The sequence below is a fragment of the Canis lupus genome, chromosome 24, assembly GCF_003254725.2.
Source record: "Canis lupus dingo isolate Sandy chromosome 24, ASM325472v2, whole genome shotgun sequence".
Lineage (NCBI taxonomy): Eukaryota > Metazoa > Chordata > Mammalia > Carnivora > Canidae > Canis > Canis lupus.
The window spans coordinates 19,870,166-19,883,894 of record NC_064266.1 but is presented as its reverse complement, the minus strand read 5'-3'; the positions used below and the strand labels follow the sequence as shown (position 1 = coordinate 19,883,894).

Sequence of the window (13,729 nt, the reverse complement as noted above, 5' to 3'; positions counted from 1 at the left end):
GGGCAACTCAGATGCCTAAGAAGCTTAGGCCCAAATCTCGGAGACATCACCGGGCTGTTGCCCCCCTCACACAGGTCCGCCGGGCGGCCCGTTCCCACCCTTGCAAACAGTCCACGCGCAAAGCCAAGAGCTGTCAGGGCCGCCGCCGCCGCCTCCGCCGTCGCCACTGCCGCCAGAATAGTGTATACAGGGTTGCCAGCCAGGTGCAAGCAGTTGACACCTCGTCTCCTTCCCGCAGGACCTATAAGAACAGTGAGGAACTTCGGTCTCGCATTGCGTCTGGGATCATTACACCTATCCATGAGCACTGGGACAAGGCTAGTGTCAGCAGTCTCCACCGGGAGTTTCCGCCTGCCACTGCCAGAGAGGTAGACCCCCTCCGGATTCACCCACAGCACCCACACACAAGCCGGCAGCCTCCCTGGTGAGTACAGAGCCCCCAGCAGGCAACTAACCCATGCTTCTGCAGGATTCTAGCCATAGTGATCCTGCCACTGGCCCCCTCTCTGGCCTCCATGTGTCTGCAACAAATTGTCAGTCTTGGTGGATGGAGACATAAGTGAAGCAGTGAGTTCTTGTACAACTCCTGATAACTACCTAGCTTCTTCTAGTAGCAGGGCCCCAGGCCAGGTATTTTAGGAAAATGGAGAGATGCAGAAGTACTTTTCCAGAGGGAATGTAAGCCAAATGTCTTGGCTATTTCATTTCATTCATGGTAGTCACCTAACCTCTTTGACAGCTTCAGAACTTTTCCAAAACAGCATGGAGTATGAGGATATCACATCCAAGATCTTAGCAGGTTAGGGTGGCAACGTCTATGACCGGAGACTCATGGTCTGAGGAAGGAGACAAGAATCGAGGGGAGATCTTAGTCTCTAGCTGAGACAGCACTTCCCAATTTGGAGTCTCCTGTGTGGTAGTAATGGGGGGGTTGCCTGGGGGTTCACTGTGGGGCCATAATAAGCACTCAGTAAGTGTTAACTGCCATTGTTATTTTATCCTGTTTTGCAGTTATTATCTTTGATTATATTAAGATTATATTTATTTTTTTATTAAAATGGGAAATTAATTTATTACAATAAAGTAATAATTGGTAAATTTCTTTGGCACTCTTCAGAATTCCTGTGGGGAGGGAAAATCATAAAAAGTAGTTGAAGGGTTGGAACATCTCATCTGATCTAACCTCCTTATTTTATCGACAGGAACAGAGGTAGAATGACCTGCCTAGGTCACCAGCCACTAATAAAGAAGCAGGGCCAGGGCTGCAGTTCAGGTGTCAAATCCCAGTGTAGTGCTCTGGCTGTCACATAACCAGAATATGGTGGCAAGCTTTAAGAATAAGCTCTCGACAGCAGTCAAGGGGGGGGTGAGGCGGATTTTTACACCTTAAGTAGATAGTAATTCTCAGCTCTCTCACACTCACTGCCCATGTCAAAACAAATATTCTGTGAAATCTCTTTTACTTCTCTTGAAATGAAATTCATAGATAATCTAACTGAATGCACACTTTAGAAGGAATCAGTATAAAGTCCTCCCTATAATATAAATGAGAAGTAGAAAGGTGGTAACTAATAAGATAATTTGTTTGTGTACATGCTTGAGCACAATTACACTGGAAAATATAGTCAGACACTTGCACTTGTATGTGTAATTATGTTGAATTTGACAGTAACAAAAGCTGGCATATACAGATGTATTATAACAGAACTCAAATACTACAAATTGTATTGCTGTTACTAACATGACTTTTCTGAAATGATGAACAGTTCCTAGGAGAATGGCAAACAAAATAGTAGATGGACAGTGTCTCATATGTAAAATCATCTTAGACTTGGGTAATTTATGAAGGCTTTGCACCTTCTTGAAAATCTAACAAGACTTTCAAAAGTATGGGATGCAAGTCATTCTTATAATGTAGAATTCATTATGTAGAATGTGCATTGTCTCTGGTATCTGCCTCTAAGTGCTGGGAGGACCCTGTAACCACTATAGTAAGCAAAAATCCTCCCAGGGCTTCCACAGTGGCCACCTGGAGGCTCTGCCACCCTAATTAGGAATCAGACCTGAAGTTTACAATTGTGAAGATAAAAATTCCTAGCTGAGGAAGATACATGAGGATACACGTATTCCAGCCAAAACTGGAACATGAAAAATTTTTACAGGATAAATTGACCTTGTTTTCATTGTCAAATAAATAAATGGCATGAGGAAAAAAGAAGAGTTATTAAAGAGTTATATCAACGAACTACAGTGTTGGATCTTGTTTGGATCTGTGGGGCCCTGATACCAAAATCAAAGCCCTCACAAGAAAACTACAAACCAGTATCCCTTTTGAACATAGATTTTTAAAGCCTTAAAGTACTAGCAAAAACAAATTCAGCAACATAGAAGAAGGATTATATACCATGACCAAAAAAAATTTATCCCAAAAATGATTGGTTTGACATCTGAAAATAAGTTAGTGTAACATACCACATTAATAGAACAAAAACCAAAGGTTCATCTCAGTGTATTGATAAAAAGCATTTGACAAATCTAACACCCTCTCATGATAAAAGCATTTAGCAATAGAAGTTTCTTAACTCAATATGTAGTGTCTGCAGAAAGTTAACAGCTAACATCCTACTTATGGAGAAAGACCAAATGCTTTCCCCCTAAGATCAGGAACAAGACAAGACTGTCTGCTCTTGTTACTTTTGTGTAATATCATACTTGAGATTTTAGCCAGGACAATCATTCAAGAAAAAGGAAAAGTATCTAGATTAAAAAGGAAGATGTAAAACAAACTCTGTTTGCCAATTACATGAGATCTCATATATAGGACATTCTAAGGAATCCTCTAAAAAATGTGTTTTACATAAACAAGTTCAGCAATGTGACAGGATAAATGATCAAAAAACAAAAATCAATGGTATTTCTACACATGCACAATGAACAATCTGAAAATTAAGGAAATGATTCCGTTTATAATAATACCCAAAAGAAAAACTACTTATGAATAAATTTAACAGAAGTTAATTTGTACACCGAAAACTGTAAAACATTGTTGAAAGAAATTAAGGAAGCTCTAAATAATGGAAAGACATTCTGTGTTCATAAATAGGAAGATTTACTATTCTCCAAATTGATCTACATATTTAATGCAGTCCCAATCCCAGAGTTTTTTGTTTGCAGATTTTTTGTTTTCAAATTGTCAAGCTGATCCTAAAATTCATATGGAAATGCAAGGGTATCAGAATAACTAAAGCAATTTTGAAAAAGAAAAAAGAAGACTCACACTTTCCAATTTCAAAACTTATTACAAAGCTACAGTAATCAAGACAGTGTGGTACTGGAATAAGGATAGACATAGCTGAGGGAATAGAATTGAGATCCAGAAATAAACCTGTACATTCATGGGCAATTGATTTCAACAAATGTGCCAAGACAATTCAATGGGGAAACAATAGTCTTTTCAAATGATACTGGAACAACTCTATATCCACAGCCAAAAGAATGCAGTTGGACCCCTTCCTTACACGAAAAGCAACTTAAAAATGGATCATAGACCTAAGCATAAGAGAACTATAACACTCCTAGCAGAACACAGGAATAAATCTTCATGATCTTGTGTTCCACAGTAGTTTCTTAGATACAATACCTAAAGCCCAAATTGGACTTCGTCAAAATTAAAATCTTTTGTGCTTTAAAGAACAGCATCAAAATGAAAGGATAACTCCTAGAATGGGAGAAAGCATTTGCAAATCAGAGTTGATAGTACGCTTGTATCCAGAATATATAACCCTTACAACTCAGTAATAAAATTTAAAAATGGTTCAAAAGTGTCCAAGTGGCACATGAGCCTGTGAAAATTCCCTAATTAATCATTAGGGAAATGGAACTCCAAACCACAGTGAAATAGCACTTGTTTGTGCACATGATCATGTACAAACTTCTGTACATGGATATCCATAGTATTATTCATACTAGCCAAAAAGTCAAAACAGCCTATTATGCATCAGCTGATGATCAAGTACACAAACGTGAAACACGTATACCGTGGAATGTTAATTCAGCAGTAAAAAGAGGATGAAGTACTTGATGGATGTCACAACCTGTGTGAGCCTTGAAAACATGCTAAGTGAGAAGAGCTACATATTATGTGATTTTATGTGAAATGTCTGGAATAGGCAAATCCATAGAGACCAGGCAGGTTAGTAGTTGCCACAAACTGAAGTGGAGGGTTTAGTGGGCATGATGAATAGGGTGGGACTGCTAATGGGTACAGGGTTTCTCTTTGTGGTTCAGAAAATATTCTAATTAGAATATTTACATACTCTGTGAACATCTAAAGACCACTGTATATTTTAACTGGATAAATTGTATATGAAATATATCTCAATAAACTAAAAAAAAAAAAAAAGTCCTAGCCTTAGCTTAGGAAATGTGAACATATAACAGTAGAAATGAGGTTCCTGGGTTCAAATCATAAGAGAATTGATAATAATTGTTCATGATTGAGACTTTGTGTCTTTCCTTCTATTAGAGAGTAGTTAGTTAGTACCTAAATGATATTTTATGGGTTTATCATCATACGAGCAAAAATGGTTTACTTAAAATTCACTGCTGACTGCTTTCCCCCTTAGGAACAAGGCACAGATATCACCCATACCGCTCTTTTTTTTTTCTTTTTTTTTTTTTTTTAAAAAAAAAAAGATTTTATTTAGAGAGGTAGAGAGACAGGCAGAGGGAGAAGCAGGCTCCATTCAGGGATGATCCTGACACGGGACTCAATCCTGGGACTCCAGGATCACGTCCTGGGCCAAAGGCAGGCCCTAAACCGCTGAGCCACCCAGGGATTCCCCTACCCTCACCACTCTTATTTGGGTAGTACTGGAAAATTTTGCTACCACATTAAGACAAGAAATAAAACTGATACAGTTAAGAGAGGAAGAAATAAAACAGTTCATGTTCGCAGGTAACATTATGGTCTACATAGAAAATCCCAGGGAATCTACCAAATAATAGCAGTAACAACAGTAATTAATAATGAGTTCAGCAAGGGTACCAGCTCAGGGCTCAGAAAGAATGTGAGCTGATAGCTCAAATGAGATCACAAATTTAAATGTGAAACTTAATGCTGCAACACTGTAAAGGAAGGACACTAAAAGCACAGTCTGTAACAGGAAGAAATGGTTACATTATACTTCATCAAAGTTAAAAATGTTTGCTTTGTGAAAGACCCTGTTAAGAGAATGAGATAAACTACAGACTGGGAGAAAATGTTTGCAAACGATGCATCTGACAAAGCAATCAAGCAATCTGACAAAGCAATCATATCTAGAAAGATACAGAACACTCAAAAGTGTACAGGTTAAGAAAAACAATCCAATTAGAAAATGGGACAAGATGTGAAGAGATAGTACACTGAAAAGGATACGCAGATGGCACATAGCAGGTGAAAAGGTATTCAGCACCAATAGCCATTAGGGAAATGCAAATTACGCAAATCCTTCACACCTACTAGAATGGCTAAAATGTTTTAAAATGCTGGAGAGGGTGCAGAGAAACTCAATCTCTTATTCATTGCTTGTGGGAACATAAAATGGTATGGCCACTCAAGAACACTGGCAGTTTCTTTTCTTTTTTTTTTTTTTAAGATTTTATTTATCAGTGAGAGACACACAGAGAGAAAGAGGGAGGGCAGAGACACAGGCAGAGGGAGAAGCAGGCTCCATGCAGGGAGCCTGATGCAGGACTTGATCCCAGGACTCCAGGATAATGCCCCGGGCCAAAGGCAGGCGCTAAACCACTGAGCCACCCAGGGATCCCCAAACATTGGCAGTTTCTTAAACGCTTCCTAGTATGATCTAGGAATCTTACCCCTAGGTGTTTATCTTAGAGAAACAAAAATTATGCACACAAAAGCTTGTACACAGATGTTCGTAGCAGCTTTATTTGTAACAGCCAAAAACTGGAAGCAATCCAGATGTGCCTGAATTGTTAAGTGGGTAAGCATGCTGCAGTGCAGCCTGTGGAATACTACTCAGCAATGTGAAGGAGTGACATTTAGGATGGACCCCAGGGTCATCATGCTGAATGAAAAAAGCCAATTCCAAACGATCATATGCTGTACAATTCCACTTACACATTTTCAAAATGACAGTATTAATAGACATGCTAAACAGATTAGTGGTTGCCAGACGTTAGGGATGGGGACAGGCTGTAGGTGTGATTATAAAGGTGGGCGGGGTAGCATGAGGGAGCTTTGTGGTGGTATAACTTGGAGAAAACTGGATTTCTCTGCACTATTTTTCCTGTAACTCTTTTTATTTTAAAATACACAGTATTTAAAAATGTTGGTGCTAAGGAGCCACTTAGGTTCTTAAGGCCACAGTATTTCTTGAGCTCACTAGGTGTGGGCCCTAGATCTAGCCTTGGGTGCTTCATGAAGACCAGTGATGCCTTCTGCTCCTGCTGTCATCTCATCAGTATACTGGGGAGCACATGGAAGAAGAGCCTGAACCACACTTGGTGTTCAGGGAAGGCTTCAGCAAGAAGAGACTGACCTTTCAGTGGGCTCCTAGAGAATGAGAAAGATGTGTTAGTCAGTGAAGAGTAGAGTAGGAAGCGTGTTCCAGCATGAAGGCCTGTCCTATACAGAGCCCTGGAAGGATAGGAAGTGGTTAGAGTCTAGTGCGGTGGTGGGGATAGGGAGGGGGACAATGTTTAAGGCTGAATGCTGAGCCTCATTGTTTCAGCATACCACTCTTAGCACAGGGGACTTGGTCCCTTTTTTCCACATCCACACCCTCGCCCCCCCATATCAACAAGAGAGTATTTATATGGTATTCTAGAGCACAGGCTTTGGAGTTGATCAGCTAGATTCAAACCCTGACCTTGTAGCTCTACCTGTCCTTCAGTGAGCACACTTAGCTCTGGGAGGATCTTGGTCCCCTGATCTGCACTCTGAGAATTATTACGCCTATTTTATTATTATTCCTGTATCTCTTAATATTGATATGTAGGTGAATGTCATGTGTCAAGTTCATTGGTCAGAATATAGTAAAGGTTTGATAAATACCCAGTGGATCCCATTCATGGTCAAGCTCAAAACCAGACTACCAGGGTTAATTAGTAGAGGGTCCTCCCAAAGACAGAACCTTGTTTTATATTTTTAAAGACCTAGCCTCTTCCCCCCAGAAAAGGATTTGATGTAGTAGTGGAGCCACTTAGATGTGAGAGTATGGACCTGGAGGGTGGGTTGGGTGACTATATTTAGGCCCCAGGCCCTTATAAACATAGTCTCTTTATCATCCATATTGGCTGTGTTTATCGAGGAGGGGAATAACTGCCATTTCTTGGCTGTTTGGCCATGTGTTGACCACTGAACTAGGTGATTTCATTTATGGTTGCTCATCTTCCAGACAGATCTGTGCGATCACTAGGATCCCAGCTTTACACAGGAGGAGAAGGTGGATAAGGACATAGCGTAACTGTCCAGTTACCTCACTGGGAGGTAAAGACTGGGCCCAGTCTGCCATTAAGTGGTTCTAACTCTGCTTATGCTTTCCCCACTGCACTATCCAGTTTTAGTTCATGTAATAATCAATTTGTGTACAAATTCAATATAGTGAGTGCATGTGGAGCGTGGAGAAAAATCCATCCCCTTGCCCTCCCTCAGCTAGGTCTTTCTCAAGCAGATCCGTCTCCCAGGACCAGGACATTAAACTACAAGACATGGTTGGAGAGGAGGCGGAATGTTTAGAAGGCTTTTTGTCAGCCACTCACCCCCACCCCCACTCTTCACCAGTCCCCTTCCTCTGTCAGCACAGATGTCTGGAATGACACCATTCCTTTATTAGAGCCCCCACTACCACCAAGTTGCTGAGCAACCAGCACTCACACTTTCACCTTTTTGTTTTTCCCTCAAATGCAGGATTTGGGGGTGGGGCTTTAGAGCAGGAAGGAGGGAAAGAGCAACTTAGGAGCCGGCCCATCTGGCTGCTGCAGGGTGTTAATTAGCCCATCACTGAACAGCCGAGGCTTGTGCTCTGAGCCGGGAAATAGCAGCCTCTGCCTCCTTCCTGTAGGACACGGTCCTGTGTTTCACTGCTTGCCTTCCACACCCCATCTTGTCTAGTCCACCCCTGGAAACCTCCAGAAGCAAACACATCAAATGTCTGTTGCAGTGCAGAAAGAGATTTGCCTCCCTGAGTGCAGAGACATGTACTGGGAGCTTGTCAAGGATACTGGTCTGCCGGTTTGATGCTGGCTGCTTCTAGGCCAGGAGTACACATGGAGAGGACATTCCATTGTGATGGAGAATTGGTTGTGAAAAGTAGGTCTGTTTACTCCTGAAATCTCTAGGGAAGAATTACTGAAAACAGCCCATCTGTAAGGGAACGGTTTTTTGGTTTTGTTGTTTTGTTTTTGTTTTTGTTTTAATCTAAGCCTAACTTTTGTTGTTGTTGTCTTAAAATTCTAACCCATTTCACTTTGCTCCATCTGTCCTCATTCAGACTGTATGCCCCAAATCTATTCGCTGTTTTGAAAAACCAGTTTTTCTTATGCTCAACTGGCTTCACTAAAAATAAATCCTTAGATATAGAACTCTTGCCATTCAAAATTCATTTTCAGTCCCAATCTGTCTCTTTACATATTTTTAATGTTTCCAATATTTTGTGTTCTGCATTTTCCTTTTAAATCTGTTTACTAAAATGCTAAATATATCTTTTTTTAGTATCTGATATTTTATTTTGCTGATATGCTGTAGTTTGCCTAACCTCCATGGGATATTTTAAATATGTTCAATTTTTCATTTTAAATAGTAAGGCTATATGCAGCTGTATATAGTTTTTTTCTTTAACTTCATTGAGTTATATTTTCTATGCTGGTGGATCTCAACATTTTTGGTCTCAGAAACCTTGAACTCTGAATCATTGAGGAGAAATCACTAAATTTTGAATTATTAAAGAGTTCTTGTTGGGGTTCAATCAATATTTATCATATTAGAAGTTACAACTAAAATTTTTAAATTACACATTAATTTATTTAAAAATAACAATAATAAACCCACTACATGTTAACACAAATAGAAATTTTTACAGAACTATCTATTTTTTCCCCAAACACAAAAATTTTATGAAAAGAATGACTTGTTTCATATTGTTGCGACCTGTTTATCATTAGGTATGGAAGACAACTAGATTCTCATTTCCATCCAGGACCCTGAGATCTTGACCTGAGCCAAAGGCAGATGCTTAACCAACTGAGCCACCTAGGTACCCCAAAAGCAGATAGCTTCTAAGATGAAATAGTTTTGATCTCATGGACCCCCTGAAATGAAATGAATTTCAGGGACCTCCAAGATTCTGTGGAGGACATTTTGAATCCTTTCTCTTTTAAAAATGTTTACAAGCCCTTTTAGATATCCCCTTTTGTTGAAGCATCTTCCAAATCAGTCTCGACCATTTCTCTCTTTGGTTGTCTTATCTTTTTATGATTTGTAGGCATTATTTGTATATTCTTGATTTTAGTTCTGTGTCAGATAAATGTATTAGAAATATTTTCCCTTTATACTTTGGCTTTTCACTCTGTAATAAAATGTTCTTAATTTTTATGTAATCTAGCTTCTCAATGCTTTTCCTTTGTTTGGTGTTTTTTTGATCTGTTGAGAAATCTTTGCCCTACCCTAAGGTCATGGAGAATTCCTCATATATATCTTCTAGAAGCTTTGTTGTTTTACCTTTTGTATTTAGATCTATAATCTACTTGAAATTAATTTTTATGTGTGGTACAAGATAGGTTGATATTTTACTATGTTGATAAGTTGATCCTCCATATTTTGAGAAGAATTCTCCTCTACCTATGCCACCCTAATAATCAAATTTTCATTTTTCACTGCTCTTGAAACTATTATTCCCTGTTCTTAAATTTTGCCCTCATTGCTTTTCATCTTAGAGCCAAATAAACTTGATCTCTTTAGTTTCTCCCATGGATGGCAAAGCTAGTTCAATAATAATTATACAACCACTGCTTACTGAGTGCCAACTGTTTGAAGCAACAGGCGAGGCATATCATCCATATTCTCTTACTTAATCCTCTCAACCCTATAAGATTGATAAGGGCTATCCCCATTTTACAAGTAAGAAAATTGAGGCTCATGTATAATAAGTAACTTGATCACAAGCAGTAGAAAGCAGAAGTTGTGATATAATAATAGAATATTAGATACCATTTATTGAACTCTTTGCTACATACCAGGTGTTATGCTTTTGTAAATACTCTCATTTGATACTTAACCTTGAGAAATAAATACAGTTATCATATTTCGCAGTAGAGAAAGCTAGGTGCTGTTGTCATCTCCATTTAAAGAAAAGAAAACTGAGGCATAGAGAGGTTAATTAACTTATCCAAACCAACACAGCTCATAAACACCTGGAGCAGGATTCAGCCCTTATTACTTCCTCCTTGTAACACACATATCAGCAATCATTTTGAAAGAAACAATCTTGTCTTGGATTGTTCTGAGAACAGATTAAGTAGTGTGGTTGGAGCACAGTAAATTGGTGGGGTACAGATGGGTGATGACACTGCAGGGGTAAGCATGGGCCAGGGCATTCAGAGCCTTAGGGGCAAGATCAGAAGCAGTAGGAACCCCTGGGTGTGTTTAACAAAAGAGGGACTTCATCCTGTTTACATTTTATTTTTGAATCTCTAGCTCCTTTGTAGAGAATGGATTATAAAAGAATAAGAGTAGAAACATGAAGACCAGGTCAAGAGCTGACACAGGCACCCAGGCAAGAAACAGTAGTAGTAGGTAGTAAATGGTGGCAGGCAAGGCAGATGATCTTGGGTATATTTGGAAGTACACCTGACAGAACTTGCTGATGGGTTGGCTTAACAAAGAGGAGACAAATCAAGGATGATACATGGGAAGTCATTTCTAATTTGGGGCTACCACAGCTAACACCTCAGTGAACATACATTCACACTCAGAGCACATCTCTGAATATGTCCTTAGCATGCATTGCTGAAAGTAGAGTTGCTCCATTAAGGACTAAGCATGTTTTTAAAGATTTTGATGTTGCCCAGTTGTGCTCCTAAACAGTTGTACTACTTGTCATTCCCGCTATATTTTAAAGTTTCCAGATCCTTGCCATATTGCTGGGTTTAGTCCCCTTTTTCTTTCAAATTATTTAGAAAAGCATTATCCCCATAATATTTGTAAGTTGATCGAACGTGAATTCAGTTCCTTGTTTTTGTATGACTTGAGGTCCCCATTCCTCATTGGCTGTTGGCTGAGGGCCTCTCTCAGCTCCTGAAGACTTCCGACACCTCTTCTCACAGGCCTCCATCTACAAAGCCAGCAATAGTTTGTCAAGTCTTGCCCATGCTTTTGACTCTTCCCTTCCACCTTCTCTTCTACTGCCAGCTAGAGAAAGTGTTCTGCTTTTTAAGGGCCCATGTGAGCAGATTAGCCTGTTCAGATCATCTCCCCTTTTTGAAGTCAACTGTACTATACTATAGCAACTTGCTATAAAACAATCACAAGAGTGATTTCTCATACCCAAGTTCTGGGGATTAGACAGTGTGGAATACTAAGAGCGACCATTTCTAGAGATTTTACCTACCACAGTCTACCCCCTGGCCTCCCAAATGCAAAATGCATCTTCCCTCCCCTAAGGTTCTGAAGAGTCTTACCCATTGCTACTCAGCTCAGTGTCCACTCTTACCTGAATCTCATCAGTTTGCAGGACCCAAATCTCACCTTCTGAATTACCTAAGTCAGATGCAGTTGAGGGTCCCAGACACAACTCTTTTCTTTTGACCAGAGAAATAGGTTGCCCCCATCATATCATGGTGGGACAGGCAGAGGATAACAGTTACACAAAAGTTATTCATTGTACCGTTCTTTATAGTTACTCAGATCAGAAGCAATACTAGTACCTACAGTAGAAGATTAAATGTTAAAAATTTGCTTCACTTGAGTGATTATTAGTTGATCATTAAAAATGACAATAGCAAAGACAGACAACTCAAGAAATATAGGACATAAGTGGAGGAAAACCATGGGACCTGAAATTACAACACTATACTTTTATAAAAGCATGTTTATGAAAGAAGACTAGAAAAGAACAAAAAGAATCATTATGTTAGATTATGGTGACATTTTTCTTACAGTTAGTATAATGTATGCATATCTTTTTTTTCTTTTAAAAATCTTTGTTCACCTAGCCTAAAAGCACAATACTTCCCAGCCATTTTCAGTCCCCAGCTAACCCTTGAACTCACAGGATATTCTCAGGGTGGGGAAAAGGAAAGGGTTCATGCCCTGCTTGCTCAGAGCACTCTACTACATGAGCACATACATGCTTTTGTCTACAGTTCTCAGCATCTCCATGTCCCCAGTCCTAGGTTTCCACACTTAGTAGAACAAAGTAAATAATTCCAGACCACCAAAATTTCATAGCTGAACTTGAACCTGACAGGCCTAGCCATCTGTGTTCCCCAGACTAGCAAAATCATGTCACTTGGGAGCTTATAAAAAATGCAGAATATCAAGTCCCATTCTTGGTCTTCCGTATTAAAATCTACAGTTTAGTAAGATCTCCCACTGATTAATGTGCACAGTACAGTTTGAGTAAAACTGCCTAGGTGGTTCAGACAATGCTTTGTAGCACATATGTGGTACAAAACTGAATAGCACTGCAAAAGGCGTTGAAAACAGACTGACATTGAAACCAGAATTTGGATTCTGAACCCAGCTATGTTGATTGCCTACTAAAACAAAAATACCAGGATTCATCGAGCCTCATAACAAATGTTCAAGTTTTGCCGGATACAGTCCTAAATCACTGGGCATACAAAGAACCAAGGAAACTTCAACTCACAAAAAAACAACAAACAGATGCCAGCACCAAAATGACACAGATGTTGGAATTATCTGGCAAGCAAAGATATTAAGTAGCTATTATAAAAATGCTCCAAGAAGTGAAGACAGATAGTCTTGAAATGAGTGGGATAATAGGTCTCAGCAAAGAAATAGAAGATAAAAGAAGAGCCAAATGGAAATTTTAGAAATGAAAAATAATCAAAATAACCTCACTGGATGAATGAGTATCAGAATGGAAATAACAGAAGAAAGAGTGAACTTAAAGATAGAGCACTAGAAATTATCCTGTCTGAACACAGAGAAAAAGAAAGATTTAAAAATGAAGTTTCAGGGATTTGTGAGCCAATTATAAAAAGTCTAACATTGCGGTGATCAGAGTCTCAGAGGAAGAGGAGAAAGAGTACAGTACAGAAAAATTATTTCAAGAGAATAATGGATGAAATTTCCCAGATTTGGCAAAAGACATAAACCCACAAATTCAAAAAGCTCAGCAAACCCTGGATAGGATAAACCCAAGGAAGTCCATGCACAGACATCTAATCACACTGCTAAAAACTAAAAATCAAGAAAAAAAAATAATGAAAGCGTAGGGAAAAACAATGACTTGCTTATAGAAGAGTAAGAACTTGAGTGTGGATTTCTCATTAGAGATCATGGACACCAGGAAGAAGTAGATCAATATTCGTAAAATAAGAAGAATTGTTAACCCAGAATTCTGTATCCAGCAAATATTTTGCTTTATTTCCGAAGGATATTAAGATATTCTTAGTGAAAGGACACTAAGAGAATTTATAGTCAACAGCTCTTCTCAAAAGGAATTGCTAAAGGAAGTTCTTCAGACAGAAGGGAAAT

At 39.2% G+C, this 13,729-nt stretch overlaps 1 protein-coding gene across 4 annotated transcripts in view; it reads left to right on the top strand.

Moving 5' to 3' along the window:
- PSMF1 (proteasome inhibitor subunit 1) overlaps positions 1-13,729 on the top strand; it is a 45,464-nt gene that overhangs the window by 23,955 nt on the left and 7,780 nt on the right. For all 4 annotated transcript variants that reach the window (XM_025469581.3, XM_049100191.1, XM_025469580.3 and 1 more), the window contains one exon: positions 239-424. In XM_025469581.3, coding sequence (XP_025325366.1) covers positions 239-424 — 186 coding nt within the window. The remainder of the gene's footprint in view (positions 1-238; positions 425-13,729) is intronic.